The sequence below is a fragment of the Pholcus phalangioides genome, unplaced genomic scaffold (assembly GCF_987345545.1).
Source record: "Pholcus phalangioides strain wild (caught in Gottingen) unplaced genomic scaffold, Ppha-v1.0 ptg000016l_1, whole genome shotgun sequence".
Taxonomy (NCBI): Eukaryota; Metazoa; Arthropoda; class Arachnida; order Araneae; family Pholcidae; genus Pholcus; species Pholcus phalangioides.
Genome location: NW_028301609.1, coordinates 3,002,900 through 3,028,562, shown reverse-complemented (window position 1 = coordinate 3,028,562; position 25,663 = coordinate 3,002,900). Strand labels below are relative to the sequence as shown.

The window sequence follows — 25,663 nt, the reverse complement described above, 5'->3', positions numbered from 1 at the left end:
GAAGCAACTTTAATTCTGATGTCTGGTACATGTCGCTTAATGGGATCACATGGAAACTATGGGTTTCTGATAACAATAGCCTAATGATAACTATATCCAAAAGTACCGTTTGCTCGGTGACCATACACCCCATTTGGTTGAACGCGACGTAAGGTAAACGTTAATTGGTAAAACGGGACAATTGTTTTCTTTCCGCCGCTTAATCTGATCACATCGGGAATCGCAAAAAAAAAAACTTCCGACGGAAAACAGATAGTATTATCCGAAGTCCTGACAACTTCGAGTTGCGAATGCGAGCCAGTCTTCAACTTTTCTCTCCACAAAGAGCATGCAGAACTTCAACATAATACTCATACTGTATAACACAAAAATTCGAGCATTTTACCTATTTTGGCATGAACCGATTCATTAGAAACTCCGCAGAGCAGTGGTTCTCAAACTTTTGTCACCATTGGACCCTTTGACCAATCCATGGTTTATCTGCGGCTCCCCAGAATAATTCGGTAAATATTTTCCCATATAGAAGAACCACTTCTATGCATTGATTGGATCACAAATCAACATCTTCAGTTCACCGTGACGAATGATGGTTGTGCTCCTAGGAGCCGCGACGCACACTTTGAGAAACACTGCCGCAGAGCAATGTGTACGGCGCGCATGTGCGGTTAAACAGTGGTAGTAGTATAGGCGGAGATAGACTTGGAAGTCTGGGGTGACACGATGATGATTATGTGAATTCATATATGCATATACACATTACATCAGTCAACTTCACCTTTGACGCTGGGGGGGGGGGGGCTCAGATTGTTAGGTACACACATGCATGTATTTCCATTACAATTCATTCAGTAGTAAATTACCAATGGCGATAGACCAGGGTCGTTCTCTGTTTGAAAGAAAGAATCCATTGAAATACGGACGTTTCCCAACCAATAGTATCACGGAAACGATGCCAGCAAAGTTTCTCAAAAGCGGGCCGTGAGCAGAGACGTCTTAACTCATGGGGGCCCATCCTGGTTCGACCCAGGGGCCTCAAGAGCATTAAGGGGCAATCGTGATAATGAGATTTGATACAATTATCTTCAAGAGTAAGTAGGGAAAAATGGTAGTTGTTTACTTTGACCTAGATAGGGCCCCCTCCCCAGGACATCATTTGGCCCGGTGGCCCATGCTGTTGTTAAGACGGCCCTGGCCGTGAGGTATTTTAAATACGTAGCGTTGATCTTGTTTCCCATTGTGCAACGAACGTTAAAAAGCTTGTGAATGCTTACTTCAAGAACTCAAAATTAATTGTACCACCTACAACATCCAAAACAATTTCAGTAAATTCTATCAACAAAAATGGGGTAGGCTGTGTGATAGACAGGGCCCGAGGACCGCAAGTTTTGACGTGAATATACTTTTTGTGCCTTGAATCACGTGATAGGTGCATCATCATCGGCTTCGTCTTTGAAATAGCGAACAAACCAATATCGTCTATTTTCGTTGTGAACTGCTCGAGATATAACGGAAAACAATTCGTTAGGCATCAGAGCAGTGGCCCTGGTCAACACCCACTAGAAAACAAATTCTCTAGTAGGTGTTGCCCTGGTGCCCAGACGGGAAGAGATATTGAAACTGGAGGGATATCATTGGGTGCAAGCACCTTTGCAAGGTTCATCTGACGATACCATTGCTTTTGACTTTCGTTGGGTACTTCCTGAGATATGAGCGTTTAAAGAATTTCGTCACGCATCTTAGCGAATGATCCCAGTATCGTCAGATGATTTAAAAGACGCAAAAACTCGCCCCTACATATTTTAAAGAAAACACGAGAAACTCAAAAGAAATTCAACGTAAGAAATCCAATAGAAATTCAAAAGATATTCAGCGTAAGAAACACAAAAGAAATTCAACTTGAAAAATCCAAAAAAAATTGAAATTTAAAAAATCCGAAAAAATTAAAATTAAAAAATCCAAAAAAGATATTCAAAAAATCCAAAAAACAAAATTAAGAAATTCAACGTAAGAAACGCAAAAGAAATTCAACGTAAGAAATGCAAAAGCAATTATCAAGATGAAGCCTAATATGTCAAGTATTTGGCATAAAAAAGATGAGTTCAATAGATGACATGTCAATTTGCCAGAACGCTCTGTTAACCTCGAATTTTGTTTCTCGTTTTTACGCCATCTAGATAAAAAAAATAGAATGCTTTTGTTTACACGAAGATGTAATTTGGATTAATAATATCCCACAGGTAAACAAAAGGGAAAAGCAAAAATACGGCATTACCGGCACGACGTACGCTTCCCATCGGGCATTTTCTGACGATTTTGTCCCATTGTTTTAACCGACAATAAACTTCAAAGTCACCAAAAAAAAACGTTTTCGCCCTCACAATATTTGACCGCTATTGTTCCGCTCATGTAATGTTTCCGGCAATTGCGAAACATCTCTCTCTTTTTTCTCTCTACAAACATATACTTCTTTGAATAAAATCAGTAGTCGAGTCACCGCTATCAGTCATCTCGCCAAAATGGCGGTGTTTAAAGTCTATTCGTCATCAGGACGGTAACCATATTTGGAAACTTATCGCCGTTTTTACTCAATTACACACACACACGCATGCAGTTTCCCCAAACTTTTTTGTCCTACCGCCCTCTTCGTAATTTTTTTCCTCTCATCGCTCCCAACTTAAGGGATTTCCTACCTTTTAACATGGTAAAAAAAACTTTCTTATGTAGAAATATATTATTAAAAATATATAATAAATTTATTTATTATATATTTTTGATGTTGATATTGATTTATTTCAAATTTTCACTACGTATATTAGATTGTGTACGCTATCCTACGCCAATACAAAATTTTACATGTCTTCAATGCCCAATTTTTTGCCAAATTTTTAAATAAAACGCATTAACCATTTATATCCTGACGGTACATTGAAGTACCAGGTTACACTGTTTTTTTTTTTCTTTAATTAGAACTAAAATGACCTACCAAATGATTTACATAATGAGTATTTATTATTATTACGTTTATACTTTTAATGTCGGATATAAAGAATTAAAAACAGCTTGCGCGCATGGTAAAATAACACGGCATCAATGAAATTGAATAAAAATTGATTGAAAATAAAGGAAACTGTTCAATTCACGAAATGACGAAAAGATTTGAGATTGATTTAAATTTTTTTTAAATTTTTAAAATTTAATTTTGAATATAAGATTGAGTCAATAAAACCTCAGTCTTTTCATCATTTCTTGAATTGAGCAGTTTTCTTTATTTAGAACTAGCTATAATACCCGGTGCTGCCCGGGTTTTCTTCAATGAGGCTTTTTTGGATCACGTGATATCTCCCTCTTTCTTTGAGGGACATGCAAACCGTGTCTAAGTTCACCAATATGGCGACTTCCTGCGCGACTCATGAATGAAACAAATCTAGATTTAAAGAAACTTAAAAATAAATATATATATTTTTTTATTTTTTCAAAGGGAGCTAGGCATTTCGACAAGTTATCCATCTCTGCCTGTTTCTGCTTCAAAAAATGCTTAATTAAAGCTGTGGAATTTTTTCGATGTACTTTTTACGGGCCCGTAATTAATTTTAAAGCATCCTAAACTATATGAATTTATGCAGTTGAATATTAAAAAACACAATACGGAGACATTAATTTTCATGCTTGAGAAGATATAAATAAAAAGTTGAAATCAATGTTATTGCATGAATATCCAACTCGAAAGTAGGTCCTGCTAATTACTTCATATTTAATCTCCTGGGCTTCGTATATGTCTAAGCGAACTCAATATTTCAAAAATCGAGTATTTAGTACAATTTTTAAAATTATTAATGTGTGTGTGTGTGTGACAGAAAACCCCACCAAATTTCCGCATTTCTACATTAAAATCGGCAATTTTAACACTGATTTCTATGAGGATCACCCTTTTCCTGACCATCAAAGCGATGCTGATGACGAATACGACATCATTTAAAGAACCTCATTACTGGGAGTATTGAAAATGTGGCAAACCATTATAAAGGCATATACACGTCTTAAATGCATTGCTAGGGAACCACGGTAACCAAAGTAAACGTTCGGAAAGTGATTGTTAAGGCCCATAAATCATTGTTGCCCTACGATTTTTTGCCCATTTGGGCATTTGCCCTTCTCTGACGAAATTTTAAAGTAGCCTGTCGTTTAAGTCGAGTCCCATTTGGTATATATGCAAAATTTGGCGACGATCGATCTAAAATTGTAGATTTGTATAGAGAACATACACACACACACAGACACACAGACAGAAAATCAATTTTATATACACTGCTGGCCACCCAAATTGCAACACCAAGAAAGACAAGAGATATCGCAACAATATTTATTTTGTAGATAACATGTTGACCAAGCATCAAATGATTAAATTTATAGACTTCTGTGAAGTGTGGTTCCTGCCAAAATCAGTAGCCAGAGTAGCCGCCATTGTTGGAGATCACCGCTGCCACACGCCTCGGCATTGATTCAAAGAGACTTTGGATGTGTTCTTGGGGTACAGCAGACCAAGCAGCTTCCACGCGTTGCCAAAGTTGATCTGGTGTGGCAGCTGGGGATGTAATCTGGGTCAATCGTTGAGCAACCATGGACCACATGCTTTCTATCGGCGAAAGATCCGGAGAGCGAGCTGGCCAGGGAAGCAATTCAATCTGGCGATTGACGAAGAACCTTTCGACAATGCGTGCCACGTGTGGTCGCGCATTATCCTGTTGAAATATGGCTGTGGGCAAGCCCTGAAGGTAAGGAAGGACAACTGGCTCCAACACCTCGGAGATGTAGCGCTGGCTTTTTAAAGTACAGGCAATGCGTACTAGAGGAGTGCGAGAGTGATATCCAATACCGCCCCATACCATAATACCCGGTGCAGGACCAGTGTGGCGGTGCATAACGCAGCTGTTCAGCATCCTCTCCCCACGGTGTCTCCAGACTCGAATCCGACCATCGTGGTGTTGCAGACAGAAGCGTGACTCGTCAGTAAAGACAATTTCATTCCATTGTGCCGTCCACATCCTTCTTTCATCGCACCATTGGCGGCGGAGACGTCTGTGGTTCTGCGTCAAGGGTAGACGAAGCAATGGACGTCTTGCGGACAGACCACTCTGCTGTAAACGGCGTCGAATGGTACGCGCAGACACTGGATGATGCGGTACAGACTGAATGTGCTGTGCTATGGTTCGTGATGTGGCTGAGCGATCCGTCACTGCCATACGCACAATACGCCTGTCATCACGTGAAGTGGTGCACTGAGGTGGATGCGATCGAACACGTCGGTCCGTCGTACCCTCCTGTATCCAACGATCACATATCCGCATTACAGTTGTTTGGTTTCGTCCAACACGACTACCGATTTCCCTGAAAGATAATCCACAATCTCGGTAGGCCGCTATCCTTCCTCTGTCGAACTCGGATACTTGATCAAAAGTTGATCGCTGTTTTCTACGAGGCATAATTGATCGTCTTTTTGAAAAAAACCACAAGAAAAACACAATTGCCGTACTTCAAATCGTCGAAATCTCCAAGCCTTAAATAGCGCTTTGAAGTGGCGCCACAGGCGCGCGTGATGTGCGTCTGCGCTGAAATTCTAATCATTTGCATATCTCAACTCCGCTAATGCATGTTGCAAATTTCATATTATTTGCATGCTTCCTTCAGGGTGTTGCATTTACGGTGGCCAGCAGTGTATATGGATTGCTTTTTATTCAAGTACATTTATTTCATGCAATTTACCATGCTGGCATGCATTTGATGCATTTTTTGTTTTGAAAATTTGCAAAAATTATGTATTGGAGATTTGTAATATTTTTTTACCGACATAGGATAGCATACATATTCAAATATATGCAGTAAAAAGTTGAAATAAATTAATGCATAATTAATTTTTTTAAAAATATTTCTACTTAAGAAAGTTTCTTTTACCATATTAAGTAGGAGACCCCTTAAGCCAATTCGTAGGATCCTATTCTACACACAAAGCCACCCGCCTGTTGGGCTGTCCGACAGGTGCTGTCATCGAGGACCCCGTGTTTAGAGGGAAGGGGCCGGGCGGCAATAATAATTTCTTTCCTAAATACTGAATTTTCATTAATTCTGTGATTATTTTGCCATATGTTCGGAAATTGTCAATTCTGAGATTTTTTCATCAATAATGAATTTTTATTTTTGAATTGCAAAATATCCCCCCCCCCCCAAATTCTGAAATCATTTCTCTCGCTATTTTTGAGATTATTTTTTTGTTGTGATTCTAATTTAATTATAACCATTATCTAACAATTTCCTAAGAAAATGATTTTTTTTCAATGATTGCAAAATCATTCAATGATTGAAAAATCAAAAATCACTTTTTGATAATCCTAAAATTACAGTGTATCCCGCTTATAACAGCCATGAAACAACGTTGTAATCGGGAGAACGCTTTAAACGGGAAATCTTGATGAGAATTCGTTAGAGCTGGGACCACGAAAATAAGCCACACTAAGTAGGCTATAGGCATGATCGACATGGGCGGAGGTAACGAGGGGTGGCGTGGGGGGGATTGCCCCCCCCCCCAGCATCATACACAACACATACGCACTCAGACTATTAGGTACACATACTTACACTTCCGGCACAACTCACTAGGAAGTAAATTGCCCATGGCGATAGACCTGAGTTGTGCTCGGCTTCAAAAAAAAAAAAAAAAAAAGCATCAAAGACGAAGTCGACTGATCTAATGCATATAAGTATAGGTGAATTGACATCATCATCATCGTGCCCCCCAGCAATAATGACCGTGCCCCTCCCCAGACTTCCAAGTCTATCACCGCCTATGACGATCGACTGTAATTTTGTTTGAATATGATTTTGAAACTATTTCTCTCTTAATTCTGAAATGTTTCCTAAAAAAATAATTTTTAAAACTTCTACTTTTACTAATTTTGAAATACATATTTTCACTGAGGGTTTTTCTTCAGCATTTCTAAAAATTCTGTGACTATGTGAGCCTTTGCGTCAACGGGCAAATGCAAAAAGCTTTGAGGGCCGCATGTGGCCTGCGAGAAATGAATTGAAGACCCCCCCCCCCAGTGTAGGCAAGGGCCGTAGTGTGCCTTCTCTGTGCCCCGGGGCAGATTTTTCCTTGGGACCCCTTTTGAAAGTGTAAATTTTTGTGGGGCCTCCTCATTCGGCTGTTCCAGCCTAGTTACTGGCCTAGTATGGGCATTGTAAGGCTCGTGAAAATCTTTCCCTCGCAAAAAAAGCATAAGAGGATCCCCCTCCCAATATAGCATTCAAGCTTTTTGAATAGTCACCATTGAATATGCTGCTTGAATTTCTGAGGTCACTAAATTATGGGGCCCTATACAAATTTTTTTAAGCTCAGTTCTTGCATATTCATTTCACGTCTGGACATTGGAATCTTGGCGGCCATCTATTGGCAGACCAGAAAACATCATAAAAATAAAACCGGTTATGGAATAGCTGCTGCCATCTGATATTTATAATTAAAAAAAAAGAAAACTCATTTGTCTGGTATTATCCTCGAAAACTAGTAGCAGTGAACCCTCCATCAAGGAAACAGTTTTTACACTACGAAATTAAAATATATGAAAGCCGTACAGCTTTTGGGAGAAACCACAGCAGGTCAAGACCGACCGTGTTTTCATCACTAATGTGTATGAGTATGTTTATTGATTAGGGGCCATTCAAGTATTACGTCAGCATCAATGAAGGGAGGGGTTCCCATTTGCTGACTTTTGATGACAAGGGGGAAAGGGGGGTTTGTATGATGCTTACGTCATCAACCACCAATTTTGAAGATATGAAATATTCTTAATGGTATCTTATTCGGTGATCCAAAAACGGAAGAAACATTTGGATAGGTATTGGGCACCTGAACTAACATTCTCCCTATTGATAAGTCCCCTACAGAGCCACTTTAGCTATCTCTAAATGTTTCACGGATCCTTCAAGCGCTCTGGATTTGTGTCACGTGTCACTCAAGTGATCCGTAATTATGCCACTGTTCAGTTAAGTAATCTGGGTAATAAAGTTCCGCGGGCAACTTGAGTGATGTCGAACCGCACTGGGGGCCGCTTAAGTGCTCTAAAACTGTGCCACATGTCACTCAAGGGACCTCTAAATGTGCCACGGGTCATTTAAGCGATTTGTAAATGTGCCGCTTAGTTCATTTTTACAAAATTAGGTTGGGGGAGGGGCAAGCCACATCAGATAACCTTCAGGGCCACATTTGGTCTGCGGATCAATGGTTTACCATGTATGGGTTAGATGGTAGGTCACAATGAATTTTTTGAAGAGAAATTCTGAGTTCTCATCCTTCAAATAGCATAATTAACAGAAATCGATTATATTAACATATAAGGTATTTTCTTTTGAAATTTTAATTTAAAAAAAAAACAAAATTTTCGTCTGGGGGAAGGTGCATGAGGCCCCCCCCCCATGCCTCCTCCTGTGTACGTTTCTGATTCCATCAATATGCTTTAAGAGGTGGGGGGCAGTGCTGACGAAATTTTGCTGACAACGGGGGAGGGGGGACAGAGTTTTTTCTGACTTTTGCCCGCGCCATCTTTAGCTAGAAGGTGCTTTAGATTAGAAGGTGATGCTTTTGCTGACGGGTGGAGGTCATAAATGGCTAAATATTTGCTGACGTAATACTTGAACGGCCCCCTTATCTTGTACTTGTTGGTAATGTTGAAAATCGTTTTGGGATGTCCCCCCCCCCCCTCCCCCCAACTGGTGATTTTGTAAGAAGTGTTTGTTACATTGATGGTAGCGTGTATCAGCAACAGCAATATGGTCGGGAGCACTCCGTTATTGACTGGCTGAAAATTTATTAAGTGGGTGGTCGCCATGATAGATTAACCTCCTCTATGTCCAGTGCCGTCTTAAGGCATGGGTCCACCCGGGCACGGCCCTGGGGCTTCAAGCGAAGAGGGGCCTCACAAAAATGAGATCTGGTTGAAATTTTCGAGAATTTGTTTGGTAGGGCCTCTGAAAAATCAATTGGCCCGGGGGCCCATGATACTCTTAAGACGGCACTGTCTATGTCTGCTTAGGGCTCTAGGACAGATTTAGTTCATAACTTCAGAGGTGGTCGCCATGTTTATTGACAAAGGAAAATTCGGACGGCTGTGACCAATGACTACACAATATCGTGAGTTTGCTGCTATCTATGATTTAAAAATAGCACTAATTAAAGTGTTTATTATCACAAAACGCGTCGACCATTCGACCAATTGAATTTATTTGTCTTAAAAACGTGGCAATTTTTGTATAAATAAAGTGTTTAGTTTTCTGTGTGAATAATAGATCGCAGCACGAGTCCTACTTTTCCATTTGTGATTCATTAATGAAGTTCTCAAGTTTATGGGTAGATGGCAGCAAAGCTTCAGTATACAAGGATGACGTCACTCTCCGCTACCATACGAAGGTTTTTTAACAACTGGCTGTTCACTCGGAAAGTGAAAGGACGTGGGTTCGATTCCCCGCAGGAGCAGTTGAATTTTCTCTCTTTCCAAAATATATCTTCGCCATAGCCAGTTGTTAAAAAACCTTCGAAAGCTTCAGTATTTGGACGTGGACTAATAGAAGGAATAGTAAGTAACTGACCATATTTTTCCAGGGAACATATGCAAATTTTGGGATTTCAAATTGTTGCAAACATGACGCCAAAGTTAAACATAACCGTTAGTTACGACAGAAGTCTTTCAAAAATTGGCAAAAAAGCAAGAATTTGAGCACAGTATAATGAAACTGAAATTCAGTAGATAGAGGTGTCGACCGTGATTGGTTATTTTTGAAATGAGATGGTCAGACGACGTGCGTTGTAGAGACCAAAAAACAAAAGCGTTTAGTAAACTCACAACAAACAGACAACATTTCCGGCACGTGTCCACGCATTTAATGAAATCATGAGCGTCAAATACCAGAATCATCTAGGCTTTATCCCTACCATTGACGACGACGATGATGAAATTGATGAGCCAAGTGACGCGGTTTGTATACATTGGAAATCCTATGTAACGATAATCGCCTATATAACGATATTACTCCCTGTTCCCGATGCACTCTTCCGAGTATTGAAATGCTCCACCTATAACGGCACGTTTCTCTGATCCCTTGAGCATCGTTGTATAGGCGTTAATCAATGATACATTTTCAAATGCCTCACATAAGTATCCTAAAGCTTAATTATCCTAGGCAAATAGAAGAATTTCATCATTCCCGAAGCTACATTTAGCTGGCCTCAGTTTTCGACAGAATTTGGCGTGAATACCTACAGAAAAATTAGTTTATCGTCTGAAATGGTTTGAAACAGCAATCTCGCCAAGAAACTTGGTTGGTGTTGGCGTTAGATTTGCCTGAGTGGGAACTCAAAGCACAAATGTGATGGGTTGGTATGAATCCTGTAGCCAATACTTCATTGGTTCCACATTTCCTTCTCACAATGTTTTGGGGGGGGGGTGCCATTTTTCTTTTTATGTCTGCCATCTTGATTTTCATGATGTTGGAGATGTAAAATCCAAGTCGCCAAGAAGGAAAAACTTCGCCAAATTGGACATCGCCAAATTAGGTGCAATCCTGCTTGTGGAATTTTAGCCGTGACGTTGATCCACCTTGTTCACATGTTTAAGTGTTTATTGTTCCGTCCATGGATGTTCAGCATTAAGCTTTTAGGGCAGCAGACATGACTGCTCCACCCTAGTTAGGGGCCCTGCACGGAATAGCGGTACTCCTCGTGATTTGGTGATATCAAACCAATGCTATTTTTGCTAATCACAACTTGGTCATTTTCTCAACCAACAGTAATTATCAGGGTTGATGAGTTTTTGTCATAGGTGGAAAAATTGCAGTAAAATCCATCTTGGGCAAAAATAGGTTCTTGCCAAGCGGCAAAAATTTATTTTTCCCCATTTATACATCTGGAAGCATTATTGTGAATTTGATTATTTTTTTTTAATGCGTATAGTATTTTAACACAAATTTTATTATAAGAATTAATAAATTTTTGAGTTGGGGAGTTTTTGCCATTGCTGGAAAAAACTGCCATAAAAAATGTCCGAATAATAGGTTTTTTTTCTAAGCATTAAAAATCGATAATTCCTGCATTTTTCTTTCCTAGCATCACTTTACAAAAAAATTAGTACAAAAATTATTGAAACACACAAACTCTGGTTTAATAATTATATTAACATTATGCTTATTAATTTTATCAATCAAAGAATGAGCATAAATTGTTTTTTACGAAAGTGTTTAAAGCATCCAATACCCTACCATTCATCACGCAATTATTTTTGCTGTGAAAGTAGCAAATTGTCCAAATTTAATCAATTCTTTCTATCATAGACAAAGTACAGTTATACCCTTAAGTTATGCCATATGCGGTTGTCGCTGGTCCCACCTAATTTAGGATGAGGTTTTCAAAAAAAAAATACATATAAGCCCCGTTTACATGTACTTTGCAGATGCATTGGGAGTTCTAGCACCCGCTTTTGATGACTTCTTTCCCTTGTATTATGGAAAGAAGTTCGAGAACATTCATTTTTTTGAATTCTTAAAGCGGATTTAAAACCCGCTTTTTCCATTTCCCATGTAAACGGGAGGTATAGATATTGGTTAATTGGGCATAAATTTTTGGAAGGACACCAGTTTTTTTTCCCCCCTTGTTTTACCCACAAAGCAGAATGTTTTGTGGGTATTCCCCCTTTCTCTTGGTTTCCAAAATTCTTCAAAAAATTCTCCCAGTTTTCTGTGGTTTCCAACTTCGAGGCGCACATGCGAGCTGGTCTCCCCATTCGAGTCACAGAGCAACAGGCCTACAGCGGTACAATTATTCAGTTATTACACTTCACTCATAGTTAGAAAATTTGATGGCAGATGGCAGCATATTACCCAGGAACAATCTTCATGTTAGGTTCACAACACATACACACGCATTCCGGCATGTGCTAATTCATTAGAAATTAACATATGCTATTTCTAATGAATTAGTACCATTATCATTAGAAATAGGTGCATGCATGGTTAAGTAGTAGTAATAAAAAAATTTTTCCATCACCACAGTGGTAGTCAGCTGAAGTTGGTTCCTGGTTTTGAGGCGCAAATGCGAGCTGATCTCCCTATTGAAAAGTCTCGCCACAGAGAGCAACAGGTCTACAATGACACCAAAAAATAGATTGTGGCACTATAACAAGCATCACATAGATACAAACTTCATGTCAGATTCACAATATGTACACGCACATTCCAACATCTACCAATTCATTAGAAGTTCTGCAGATGAATATGGATGAGACGCATGTATGGTTTAGTAGTAGCTCTGGTATAACCTGTAATAAGCAGTACTCTGACAACATAAATATGTTAGTGTGCCACACATACACACAATAGATTCTTGCATGTACTGATTCGTTAGAAATTCTGCAAAAGAATGTGCATGTACGCTACATTCAAGCGAAGGTAATATAGCTTAGGCTTATTGGATGGTTTTTTTTTTCAAGTTTTGTAAAAGATCTTTTATCAAACTTTTATAGTGTAATCCAAGCCTTACACAAAACTGGTTGCAAAATATTCAATTATACTATCACATTCACCTACTCATTTTTTTTTTAATTTACTGTTCTTATAGGATTCAGCTGAAGAGGAAGAAAACTTTAGTTTTGCACCTGGTTTTACGTTTGCAGCCGAAGATTCTGATGATGGGAATAACGCCTGGAATGATGTCAGGAAGTACATAAAGCGCAAACCTTCAACTCTTGATGAAAAAATTGCTCAAATCAGAGAAGAGAGGAGAAAAAATAGGGTATAAGATTATTTGATTAGTTTCAAGTTTTAAATGATACATGAGTAAAAAAACATATATAAGGGTGTATCAAATGAAAACAAAACTGTAGTTATAATTTAGTTTATTTTTTATGAGTGTGAAGACATTTTTGTGTAGAGGTAGAGTAAAGGTAAGGAAGGCAACCCCCTACTGTGTGAGGGAATGGACTAGCCCCAATTAGTAGTTGCACAGAAACATGTGACATGTGCTGGCAGTTGGCCAACAGTATGGTCTGGCAGGCTATCGGTTGTTTTTTCATCTGCAACTGTAAATGTGGGAGTAAAGAACAACATGGACTTATTCATCTTTTATTGGCAGGAGGAGTTGGAGTTTGCAAAGAGTATCAGTGAATGAAGGCATTATACTGGACAACATGCACTTTCATTGGCTCGTGTGCAGGACTGACACAGGCGCGTCCGCAAAGGACAGGAATCTGTGAATGATGGTATGCGACCTGATGACAGTCACCTTGTCATGATGAACGCTTTGGTGAAAGAAGTTGGCCAGATAATCAGCAAAAGCAGATGAGGGGCATCAGCAAAGAGATCGGAGGGAATTTTGGTTCTGTTTGCGCCATCATTAGAGAAACTCTACTATGGGAAAGTGAGTGCACACACAGTGGAAATGTTTGTGCCAGTCTTGCATACTAGTGCAATGACAGTGCTTTTTTTTCGTTTGCTGATGCACTTCACGAACTCCAACTCCTTCTTCACTAGAAAAAAAAACACCATGTTGCTTATTTTTGCTCGCAAACATTCTGCAGCCACAGATGAAAAAACAGCCATCACACATCACATGCTTCCGAGCGACTACCTAGCGCAAGTGCATTCCCCAATGAGAATTGCCTTCTTTACCTTTGCTCTACCTCCACACAAAATGCTGCCATTCTCATTCAGAAATAAGCAAATTATAACAACTGTTCCATTATCATTTGATCCAGTCTTACATGTCAGAGCTTGGCATATCCTAGGTGCAAGGTCGCCGTGACAAATACGAGGCATGTTGTTTTAAGTAAGTACCGTTTTGAAATTCTGCTGCTGTAGCACTCCAGTCGGCATTCTGCACATGTGCGCTGTGTACCTACATCTGTTGGCAAACCACAGATGCCATTACGGAAACATTCGACTATGTTTAAGTTTGTGAGTATTTAAAATGCCTCTGCAGATTAAAAATGCTCAGACTGTGAAATATGAGCTGTGATTTATTTTCTTAGTGCTGAAGGCGTGAAAGCAGTTTGTTCATTTTAATGATCATAACTCATCATCCGCAAACAGTTTGTTCATTTTAATGATCATAACTCATCATCCGCCTCCATAAAGTCTGGGACCCCTCAAGGATTGGTCCTCTCCCCGTTACTTTTCCTAATTTATATCAATGACCTTCCTCAATCCCTCAACTGCACCACTAGACTTTTTGCTGATGACTGTGTAATTTACCGTATCATTCACCATCAATCTGATCAAGAACTTCTCCAACATAACCTGGCTTCCATCGCCGACTGGTGTTCCCTATGGCAAATGCCAATGAATATCTCAAAAATGGTTCACATGAAAATTACCCGTAAACTTCTTCCTCTTGAATACTCCTACTCCATCAATCATTTACCGTTATCCCAAGTTTCACATATCAAATACCTTGGTGTCATTATTTCAGCCGACCTACGTTGGAACAAACACATCTACTACATTTTCCAGAAGTGTCTTAACAAACTTTTCTTCCTCCGCCGCAATCTTAAACACTCTACTCGGGATATCAGACTTCTCTGTTACCAAACTTATATATCCCCCCGTCCTCTCCTACGTCGCTGAAATCTGGGACCCTTACACCTCCAGTAATACAGACAAACTTGAATCAATTCAAAATAAATCCGCCCGATTTGTTCACGACTGCTGGTCATCTTTCATTTCTGTGTCCGAACTTAAAAATGAACTTCATCTCCTCCCTCTCTCTACTCTTCGTCTCATTTCTCGATTAACATTGCTTTATAAAATTTTCCATGGTCAGTTCAACATAGATACTTCTGGTATCTTAGCCAAACCATCCTACATCTCTAGAAGACTCGACCATTCCCTTAAAATAAAACCTATTTTTGCTTCCACTGACTGCTTTAAATACAGCTTCTTTCCTCATACCATTGGTGAATGGAACAAACTCCCAAGCTCTATTGTTGAATCTCCCTCTATCACTAGTTTTTTATCCAACATCAAACAATATCTTTGTCATTCTCAATCGCATCCTCTTGTATAGGCCCAAGGGCCAACAATATTGTATAAATAAATAAATAAATAAAGCGGCTGAAATTCATTGTGAAATCAGTGAAGTGTATGGAAGAAACTTTGTGAGCGATGGAATGGTATGGAAATGGGTTAGAGCTTTTAATGATAGCCGCACAAATGTTCATGATGAGAAATGAGGTGGGCGACCTTCTGTCATTACTGAAGATTTGGTGCAGAATAAAAAACTGTGGGAGAACAAATGCGTTACAATTTCGTCATTGTCTAATGAGTTTCCTCAAATTTCCAGAAATGTTCTCTATGAAATTGTGACCGAACGCTTAAATTATCGAAAGTTGTGTAATCAAAAACAAACGGCGTGGCATGTTGAGTAATGGGATCGTTTTCTTCATGACAATGCCTGCCCACACGTGGCTAATCGAACCGAAGATCTCATTGCCTTATTTCACTGGGAACAACTTGATCAACCTCCGTACAGTCCCAATCTAGCACCCAGTGACTACCACATGTTCCTGCATTTGAAGAAGCATCTGACTGGTCAGAACCATAACAACGATGATGAGGACAAAACGGCCATGTTGCAGTGGTTGTCAAATCCGGGTGCAGACTTCTATGAGGATGGGATTCAAAAACTGGTCGTGCGATATGATAAATGACTTAATATTGGTGGAAATTGTGTTGAAAAGTAGATTAATGTACAGGCTTTCATGTAAAAAAGATTAAGGGAAGTCAACTTGTTTTCTTTTTATTTCAAAACGGTACTTACTTAAAAAACATGCTACACATAAAATTGGCAGTGACGCCAATAATTGTGAATGTGTGATTATTAAATTGAAGCTTGATTATGCAAGACAATCTCCTCGTCAAAAAGTCTTCCAACAAAGATAAGCAGACCTACAAAGGTAGAAATATTAAATCATCACACTTCACTTGCAGTTTGCAAAATAGATGGTAGAGCACTAGCAATTCACGCCCAATTTTAGATCAGGCACGCGTGCATAGTTCCAGCACAACTCATTTGGTAGTAAATTCTCTATGGTGCTGTGTGGTGGTCGAATTGTCATAGTGACAGACTTGCATTGCGAGGATTTGGGTTCAAACCCCACCGTCGCCTCAGTGGTGGTCGGCTGAAGTTGGTTTTCTGCAGTTCCCAACTTTGATGCGTGAATACAAGCCAATCTCCCCGTTAAAAAGTCTCACCGCAGAGATCAACAGCCTACAATGTTACAATTATTCATTCATCACATTTCACTCACTATGAGTTGAGAAAAACTCACAGTTTAAAAACAATTGATTGTGGATTACAGCACTGCACATAACAAGCATTACACAGAAACAAACTTACAGAAGGTTCACTACACGTACACACACATTCCAAAATGTACCAATTCGCATATAGAAACGTCCTCTCCACTTTCAAATACAACGCCACAACAGGCAAATTGCCCAACGAGGTGGCTGACTTAAGAACATCATGGTTCCTCGAGCCATTTTTGGAGGCCCTATCTACTACTGCTACACCACACATGCACCTCCCCCCCCCCCCGGAACCCCAACCAATGTGCGTGTACGTGTAGTGCAACCTGACGTAAAGTTTGTTTCTGTGTAATGCTTGTTATGTGTAGTGCTGCAATCTGCCACCAGTTTTTTTCTAACTATGAGTGAAGTGTTATGATTGAATGATTTATCTTTGTAGGACTGTTGCTCTCTGTGGCGAGACTTTTTAATGGGGACATCGGCTCGCATTTGCGCCCTGAAGTTGGGAACCACAGAAAACCAACTTCAGCCGACCACCACTGTGGGGTTCGAACCCGGATCCTCGCATCGCGAGTCCGTCACTATAACCACTCGACCACCACAGCGGCCACTTGTCAATACAAGATTCATAGAAAGACTGGTTCTTTGTGGAGATGAATTTTCTTTCTTGTAATCTTCATCTCCACAAATAACCAGTCTTTCGATGAATCTTGTATGTACCAATTCGTTAGAAGTTCCTTGGAGGAATGTGAACAAGGTGCATGTTTGGTTTAGTAGTAGTAATAAATTTCTTTGGTGATAGACCAGAGTTGTGCTCAGTTTGAAAGAAAGAAAAGTAGTTGGAGAGAGAGAGAAAGAGGATGACACAAAATTTTTGAAAATTATGTCACTTTGCCAACCACATAGAAAAAGTCGCTATGTCTAATAAAAAGTAAGAAAAACCGTTACTTTTGATTGTGCTTTTCCTCTAAAAAAATATGCTTGCCTGCCTCAAGGGTGGGGCTGACAGGGCTGAAGATGATTCTTTTAATTTCTTTTGACATTATAAATTTACTATAGGGGAAGCCTGCCGAAAATTCCAGCCTAGAGGCACAGCTGCAGGATGTGGGAGGGGGAGCATGCATGGCTCCCAAGAAATTTCGCTAGCGTCAAAATTACATTTTTCAGTTTTTCAAGCCCTTGTATTTCTGCTATACGAAGACTACGCATGAGTTTGGTATTATAAGTAATTTAAGTATTTTTATTAATTGTTTCAAGGAGACTATCATATTCTCCTTGTAAAGTACGGGGTGATTATAAAAAAACTATCCCGACATATGGGCCCCTAACTATCATACCATTCACAGAAACTGAATGAAATTTTGGCATAAGGTATTTTGAGGTATGCGCTCAAGAATGATATGGAAAACAACAGTGTCACTCTAACAGTTACGGTTACAGTGAGAAAATTTCAAAAATATCAAATGGCAACACCAAGTTTTTTGTATTGGAATGCGATCTCCATACTGAAAAACACTAAATAGCGTTGGAATGGCACCTGTAGCACGAAAATCTCCGGAGCTGGGCAAGGAAAAGGTAAAAAGGACTTTGCCGTGCACCAGAGCATTAATGTTCGTTTCATTCGTCACACCGTTTCTTCGGCTGAGATCTCAGCCTGATTAGTCCTCCACAAGGTCATGTGGAAGATTTGTGAAACACAATAAAATGCTTTATTTTATGCTGCTTCTCTGCCCTTATTGGTTGTCCTCACTTTTAGCCTATCGAACGCTATTTAGAGTTTTTCAGTATGGAGATCGCATTCCAATACAAAAAACTTGGTGTTGCCATTTGATATTTTCGAAATTTTCTCACTGTAACCGTAACTGTTAGAGTGACACTGTTGTTTTCCATATCATTCTTCAGCGCATACATCAAAATACCTTATGCCAAAATTTCATTCAGTTTCTGTGCATGGTATGATAGTTAGGGGCCCATATGTCGGGATAGTTTTTTTTATAATCACCCTGTATAATAGGTAGATAAAAAATTTAATTAATAATTTTTTTTATTTAATTAATTTTTTCAATGCTTATTTCCATTCCAACCTCTCAGGGAAAAAAAACTGCAAATGAGATGTAGTAGCATATAATCGAAATTAAGAAATTCTGATGTTTTTATGCACAATTTTTCTATAAATTATCTGCAGAAAAATGCAGTATACAGTTGAACCCCGATGTGATGCCACCATTTGTCCTGCAGATTTCTGGGTGTTATATTGAATTCCAAATAACTGTAATCCCTATATATGGAAGATTTGTTCACTGGAAAATTGTGGCACTAAATCAGGGGGGGGGGGGCTGCATCAGAGTTTGACTATTTTCCAGCTCGAGTAATAATAAAACTTATTAAATCACAGTTCAATTTTCGATTTCAAGCATTTCTGGATCATGATGCCTGGTTCCACTTGTTGTATCTTCAAATTTTAAAAATGCTATCATTATTTTCTTATTTTCAGTTGAAAAGACTCAATGACCATGTGAATTTGCAAAAGGCCATCAAGTCTGAAGTTGGAGATCAGAAAATAAAAGGCGCCAAAAAAAATGGGAATCTGACAGGGATAACCAAAAACAATGAGGACGCAGCAGCTGTGTCAGAAAACGATGAAGAATGTTCTGAAGATGATGAAGCAGGTTCTGAAAACGATGAAGCAGGTTGTGAAAACGATGAAGCAGGTTCTGAAAATGGTGAAGTAGGTTCTGAAAATGATGAAGCAGGTTCTGAAAATGAGAACGAGACGGCTCCCATGGAATTGTCGGACGATAATTCTGCGGATGATCAAGAAGGTTTGTGTCCAGAATTGAATAAATCCTTTTTTTTTCACAAATACATAATGGTGTTATACAATTTTTTTCAGTTAACCATTCTTAAAATTTGAAATTTAGTGGTTAGACCTAAAAAAACGCCCTTCAACAAACCAGTGCTGGTTCATGCTTCAAAACTAAGGTGGTTAACACGCCAGTTATTAATTATGTATGTCTGTTTTTTTATTTCCTTTGAAATTACAGTAGAACCTCCGTTGACAGGACCTCTATTAACTACTACTTAACAGTACATACACTTTGTACGCATTCCTCGGGGGAGTTTTTTCAACAAATCTGTACATGCCGAAATGCTTGCTTAGTGTTCTTTCTGGTGCTGACATCAGTCTTCCATATTTTGAAGCTAAGATGGTAAATGCTTGAATTTTCATGTTATGTAAGCATCATGATGGGGTCTGCCTGCTCCCTACAGAACGATTTTTTTAATTCAGGGACCAGCTTGCATTTGCACAGCCTATATCAACAGAGGCAAGTGGTCACACAACTTATCTATCAGTTGCAGTTTTGCAAGTTCCATTAACAAATGTAAGAGTCTTGGTGTCAAGAGGGAAATAAAAGGTGAGCAATTGAAGGATCCAAAAATAAGGAATCGATGAAATCGCTGTAGAATATGTTGATCTTTAATAAAAGGCACTGTAGTCATGAGTGTTCCACAATAAGTCAAGGCTGGCTCACTAAATTTGAGGAGAGGCATGCTAACAGAGTTGCATATGTACTAAGAAAGGTTATCAAGAAAAATAAATAAAAAATGAAAATAATTAAATAATCTCTTGATCAACAGGTTATCTTTTTATTAAACAAGGTTCTTGATACCTGAGGTGACTCTGGAACCACCCGCCTCTCCCAATTGTTAATTTAGGTTCCACTGAATTCTTAGACAATTTGTGTAGGTTAACTGAATTTGCATTAATTCTCGTACCTTGGATTTTTCAAACTAAATTTGTGTATATATATATGCGACTACCTAAGGAGTTTTTCATAATTCTAGTCTTGGTGTGTGCTTGTATGCATGCTTCCATCCGAATTTTTCTTCCTAACACCTAACTGCTAAACAAAATTCTGGCTGCATTCTGGTGTTTTTAGCGCCTGAAGAATTTATGCAAATGTGATGTTTTTTGAAGAAGAAAAAATTCACTAAATTATCTATTTCATAATTTTAAAACATAGTTAATGATTCAAATGTTTTTTATTTACAATTAATTAGCATTCATATCATTGAGCAGTTTTTGTTTATATACATATTTTTTATTAGGTATTGTACAAACGAATGATTTAATTTGCAAATTCTTATATTTTGCTCTTTATTTTGTGTTATAATTCCTGTTCCCATGTGATTGCAAATTCTGTGTGGTCAGTAAAATTTTATGTCAAAATTGAACTTTGTTTTCAAAGGCAGGATTTTTTTAATATATATATTTTTTGTAGATGTTGTCAAAATAAAGAAAAAGAAGAAAAAATTAAAGAAAAAAAATGAATCAAAGGTAAAGTTCAGATTTATTGAAGATTCTTTTATTAAATGCAGTAAAATCTCACTACAATGATATTTTTTTGTAAGCCTTGTTCGGAAATGCCTGAAGTATAATGTTGAACTACTGCCTCTTGGTATAATGTTATTCTTTCTACAACAATATTTTTTGTTGGTCCACAGAGTAACATTACATCAAGATTTCACTGTATTTACAGCTATTCAGTGTTACTTCACACTTTGTGTCTAGCGTGTAAAAAATTGGTTTTGGTTTTTATGGTGGAAAAATTTAATAAAAACAAAGCAATCTAAGTGATTGCAATATCATAGTGTCCCCCCCCCCCCCCCCATTACTATGTTATGGCTCAAATGTCAAAACATGGAAAAAGACAACTTACTCCGCCACACTGGATATTGGTTCCAATTTTCTGAACAAGCTTTATTTTTGTACATTTCAATTTGTTTTTATTGAAAATGCTAAAAATTATATTGCTTGAGAATTCACATATCCAGGCTGACTATATTTCACAGAGAAAAATATGGGATGTGTGTGTGTGCCAATGGGTGAGAAAAATAGCAGACTAATACAAATTAAGTTGAAATTTATTTCATAAAACAAACATTGAACTTGCAGATATGTTCTGCTGTGAGATTCAGTTATACTGTAAGATAACTGTCATCGGATAATATTAACTGTCATAATTATCAAAATATAGTTTATTAAGTTATGAAAGTAATAGCAATTCTTGTGGAAAAATATGGTAATTTTATTTTAAAAAACTCGGGGCGAGTCAAAAATATGAGAATTTCTATAAAATACAAATTGTTCACCCTAGATATACCTCATTTAATGCAAGTTTTACACACACAAAACCAATTTTCTTATTTTTTAAATAATGTGGTGATAACTCTCAGTTTGTTATTTTTATGCATTCGAGCAATTTCAATAATTGGTCCATTGGTTCCCCCTCCCCCTTTTTTTTGTTTTGCAGAAAGATTCAAAGGATGACATAATTGGGGAGAAGTTGGAGTATGACAGTTCTGTTTCATTCCAGCAGTTAAACTTGTCAAGACCCCTACAGAAAGTAAATATATTTGGTTTCTATTTTTGCTGTTCTGTTATGTTATTTATTCAGAGTCCCTGTTCTAAAACATTTCATTTTGCTTTCATACTACATTGCTTGTTTCAATTTTGTATGTAGGCTATTATGTCAATGAATTTTCTCCATCCAACTCCGATTCAAGCTGCTACTATTCCTGTGGCATTGATGGGAAGAGACGTATATGGCTGTGCAGCTACTGGCACGGGTAAATTTCTATTTGGACTTTTTTTTTAGTGCATTGTGCAGGTTAGATCCATCATTTAGATTTTTTTATTTTGATTGCTGATATCAAATGTTGGTCTATGGCATAACATTTTGTAAATAAATTTAATGGCTTCTAGGCAAGACTGCTGCTTTCATGTTGCCAGTACTTGAACGATTGATCTTCAAACCTAAAGAAAAACCAGTCACCAGGGTTTTAGTCCTGCTGCCTACAAGAGAATTGGCTGTTCAAGTTTATCAAGTGTCAAAACAGCTTTCTCAATTTACTAAGGTGCAGATCGCGCTTGCTGCAGGTAAAGTGTGTACTTTTATGGAGTTTCTAGTTGTGTGAAGTTGGCTTGATTTCTACTTCATGTGTTAAAATCCTAAAAAAAATATTTATTTATTATTATTAAAGGTGGGCTTGACCTGAAAGTTCAAGAGCACGCCTTACGTAGTATTCCTGATGTGGTTATAGCTACACCTGGTCGTCTCATTGATCATCTTGAAAACACTCCATCTTTTAGTCTTCATGGGATTGAAATTTTGATTCTTGATGAAGCTGACAGGTAAAGGATTAAATTAAATTTATATATATTATGTGATGAAAACTACCATTCTTTGAAATTTCTCAATGCAGAAACCCCCACTTATCACATTCAGAGGCTACATTCTAATACATAGTCAGACCACATAATGTAGGTCTATAGCAACGGTTCTCAACTGGTTCTCTACGGAGCCCTTGAGGCTCCTTGTGCATTCTCCAGGGGCTGTGCGGCCGATCAAGGAAAATAAAAAACCAGTAAAATTTAGAAAAATAATTATGATTATTTTTAAGTAGTAAAAATATATGTAAATTGGTAACTTTTTGATTAATAATTAAAAAATTGGCCTATGGGGCTCTGCCATAGAATTTTTTTTATTAAAAAGGGCTCAGCGAATCGAAAAGGTTGAGAACCTCTGGTCTATAGCAATAATTCCTAAATACCATACCATGGCACTTAGATTGAGCAAGGGTGTTGTTGCAGGTGCTCAATCTCATCCCTAGGATGCCGCAAACATGAGTTGGGTATCCTTAGTCCACACAAAGTTAGGGGATGAAAAAGTTTTTGAATGATTTGGTTTCTAGACAATTTATGTTGAAAAATGAAAGCTTTTGTATTTAGGATAGGTATTGTCACTTCTCTCAATGCTATGTGTATGGAAGTGGGGGGGGGGGATTATTAACACGTTTTAACATTCTAAGCTTTTGACTGCTCAACAAGGAACCATCGTGAACTCAAAAGAACCACGTTCTGAATCCTGGAAGCAGTATATTTTTGTCTCTTTATTTCACAGAATGGGAGAAAAAATTATTTCTTATCTTAAAAAAAAATCTTTGTTTCTTCATTTTTCAGGATTTTGGATGAGTATTTTGCTGAGCAAATGAAAGAGATTATAAAGCAGTGCTCATACACAAGACAAACTTTGTTGTTTTCTGCAACTTTGAATGAAGATGTGAGAAACTTTTGTTTTGTTTATTTTATTTTGTCTTAATTAAAAAAATAGTCTATTTGCCCTCTACTGCTAGTAGTCTTGCAATACAATGTCCTCTATGTATTGCAAGACTACTGGCGGTTGTGATGTTTTCAAGTTTATCATTTTTTCCTCCTATGTAATTTTAATTTAAATTATCCCCCCCCCCCCCAGATCCAAGCCAGTTCCAGGAAGCATAAAAATTGAAAGCAAAATATACGCTGCCTCTTATCAAAAAGTTTATAAATTTTGATTGTGTCTGTTCATAGATTTCATATCAAAAGTTGTTGCTTTTCAAGATGAGATGTGAATGTCTTGCATTATTGTATTTTGCTCAGATGCTACACGGAACCTGCCATATAGGTAGGAGGGGGCACCTTTCCTCAATTGATTAAAAAAAAGGTTTTCCCCCACCAAAAAAATTTTTTTGTCAGGTCTGTGGCGTGGGAGGATAGGTATTGTTCTTCCCTCTTCTAGAATTTCGGGATTCCAAAAGTTTGCATGTCTGCTAATTTTGTTTTTTACATTCTTATGTAAACTTTTATGCGTTGCTTTAATTCATTACTTTTTCACAGGTGCAAGACCTTGCTGCAACTGCTTTGAAGAATCCAGTTAAAATATTCATCAATAGCAACACTGAAGTCGCATATAATCTTCATCAGGAATTTATTCGCATCAGACCTCACAAAGAAGCAGAAAGAGAAGCCATTCTTGCTGGTATAAACAACCATTTTGATTTTGTGTACGTGAATGAGACATGCAATCTATATATAAAAAATTGATTTTCTGTGTGTGTGTGCGTATGTTCTACATACAAATCTACAATTTTAGATCAATCGTCATTAAAATTTTCATATATACCAAACACGGCCCAGATTGAATGATATGCTACTTTTAAAGTTTGTCAGAGCAGGGCAAATGTCCAAAACGGGCAAAAAAACTGTCTGGCAACAATGGTTTCTGGGCCTCAACAATCACTTTCGGAATGCTTACTTTGGTTACCATGGTTCCCTAGCAATGTATTTCAGACATTCATATGCCTTTAGAATGATTTGTCACTTTTTAATCCTGTCAGTATATGTATAATAGTTTGTCACTTTCAATCCTCCCAGTTATTGAAAAAATCCTGGGCAGTGCCAGGTATTATAGCTAGTTTATAAATTCACATATGTAATGTAATTCTTTTTTTAAATCTTGAAGGGATTTTCCTATATCTTAAGCATATTTATAGTTAGCATTAATTTAAAAGTCTTGCCGTGATCAATGTCCCTTAGAGAATTTTAAGGGGGTTTTTGTTAGGAATTAGTATATCTTGAAACAAGACACAGCATTTTTATAAGATTTATTTCAATTCCTTTATAGAAGGATTTTGAAGAGAGGATTGCTGACTAAAAACATTACTTTTTCCAAAAATATCCGTGTAATGGGATGCTTTAAAATTGATATAAGTTTTTAATGTTGATAAATCATCCTCTTATTCAATTTTCAACCCACAGTTTGCTTGTTTAACTTTGCCATGAAATTTTCATTTATATTCAGCTTTGTTAAGTCGAACGTTCCCAGATCATGTGATGGTGTTTGCTCAAACAAAGAAACAAGTTCATAGGCTGCATATTTTGTTGGGACTCCTTGGCATAAAAACTGCAGAATTACATGGAAATCTCAATCAGGCTCAAAGGTTGGAATCTTTGAGGAAATTCAAGGAAGAGGAAGTTGATGTTCTTGTGGCCACTGATGTTGCTGCAAGAGGTCTTGACATTGTGGGAGTTAAAACAGTAATGAATTTTGTCTATTTTTCATCTTAGTACTAAAACCAATAAATTTCAGTGAATTATTGGAGCTTTCTCATATATTTTTCATATTATGAGTTTTAAAATCATAAAGAGAGAAGTCATTCATGCAGATTTATATACTACAAGATGTCAAATGCCTCTGTTCTATTAGAAACCAAACATAAGAGAGTGGAAAATAGTTTTGTTTATAGAGTTTACTGTAAATGCATGAAATGAAATTTATTATGAGATATTTTCCATAGTTATACAGTGATACCTCGGCTAATGGAGATAATTCATTCCAAAACCACATTTGTTAGCTGAAATCTTTATAAGAGGAAATTTGATTTCCCACGTGTTTCCTATGGAAAGTTATTTTTTCTCTTCTGGGTTCTGCCTAAAATTTGA

At 37.8% G+C, this 25,663-nt stretch overlaps 1 protein-coding gene across 1 annotated transcript in view; it reads left to right on the top strand.

Moving 5' to 3' along the window:
* Positions 1–9,698: 9,698 nt before the first annotated feature.
* Rs1 (Dead-box helicase Rs1) overlaps positions 9,699–25,663 on the top strand; it is a 33,939-nt gene continuing 17,974 nt past the window's right edge. Inside the window, exons 1-11 of the mRNA XM_089245834.1 lie at positions 9,699–10,022; positions 12,656–12,829; positions 18,836–19,163; positions 20,625–20,680; positions 21,657–21,749; positions 21,867–21,972; positions 22,109–22,282; positions 22,387–22,537; positions 23,366–23,465; positions 24,059–24,200; positions 25,023–25,258. Of these exons, the coding sequence (XP_089101960.1) occupies positions 9,939–10,022; positions 12,656–12,829; positions 18,836–19,163; positions 20,625–20,680; positions 21,657–21,749; positions 21,867–21,972; positions 22,109–22,282; positions 22,387–22,537; positions 23,366–23,465; positions 24,059–24,200; positions 25,023–25,258 (1,644 nt within the window). The 5' untranslated portion in view covers positions 9,699–9,938. The remainder of the gene's footprint in view (positions 10,023–12,655; positions 12,830–18,835; positions 19,164–20,624; positions 20,681–21,656; positions 21,750–21,866; positions 21,973–22,108; positions 22,283–22,386; positions 22,538–23,365; positions 23,466–24,058; positions 24,201–25,022; positions 25,259–25,663) is intronic.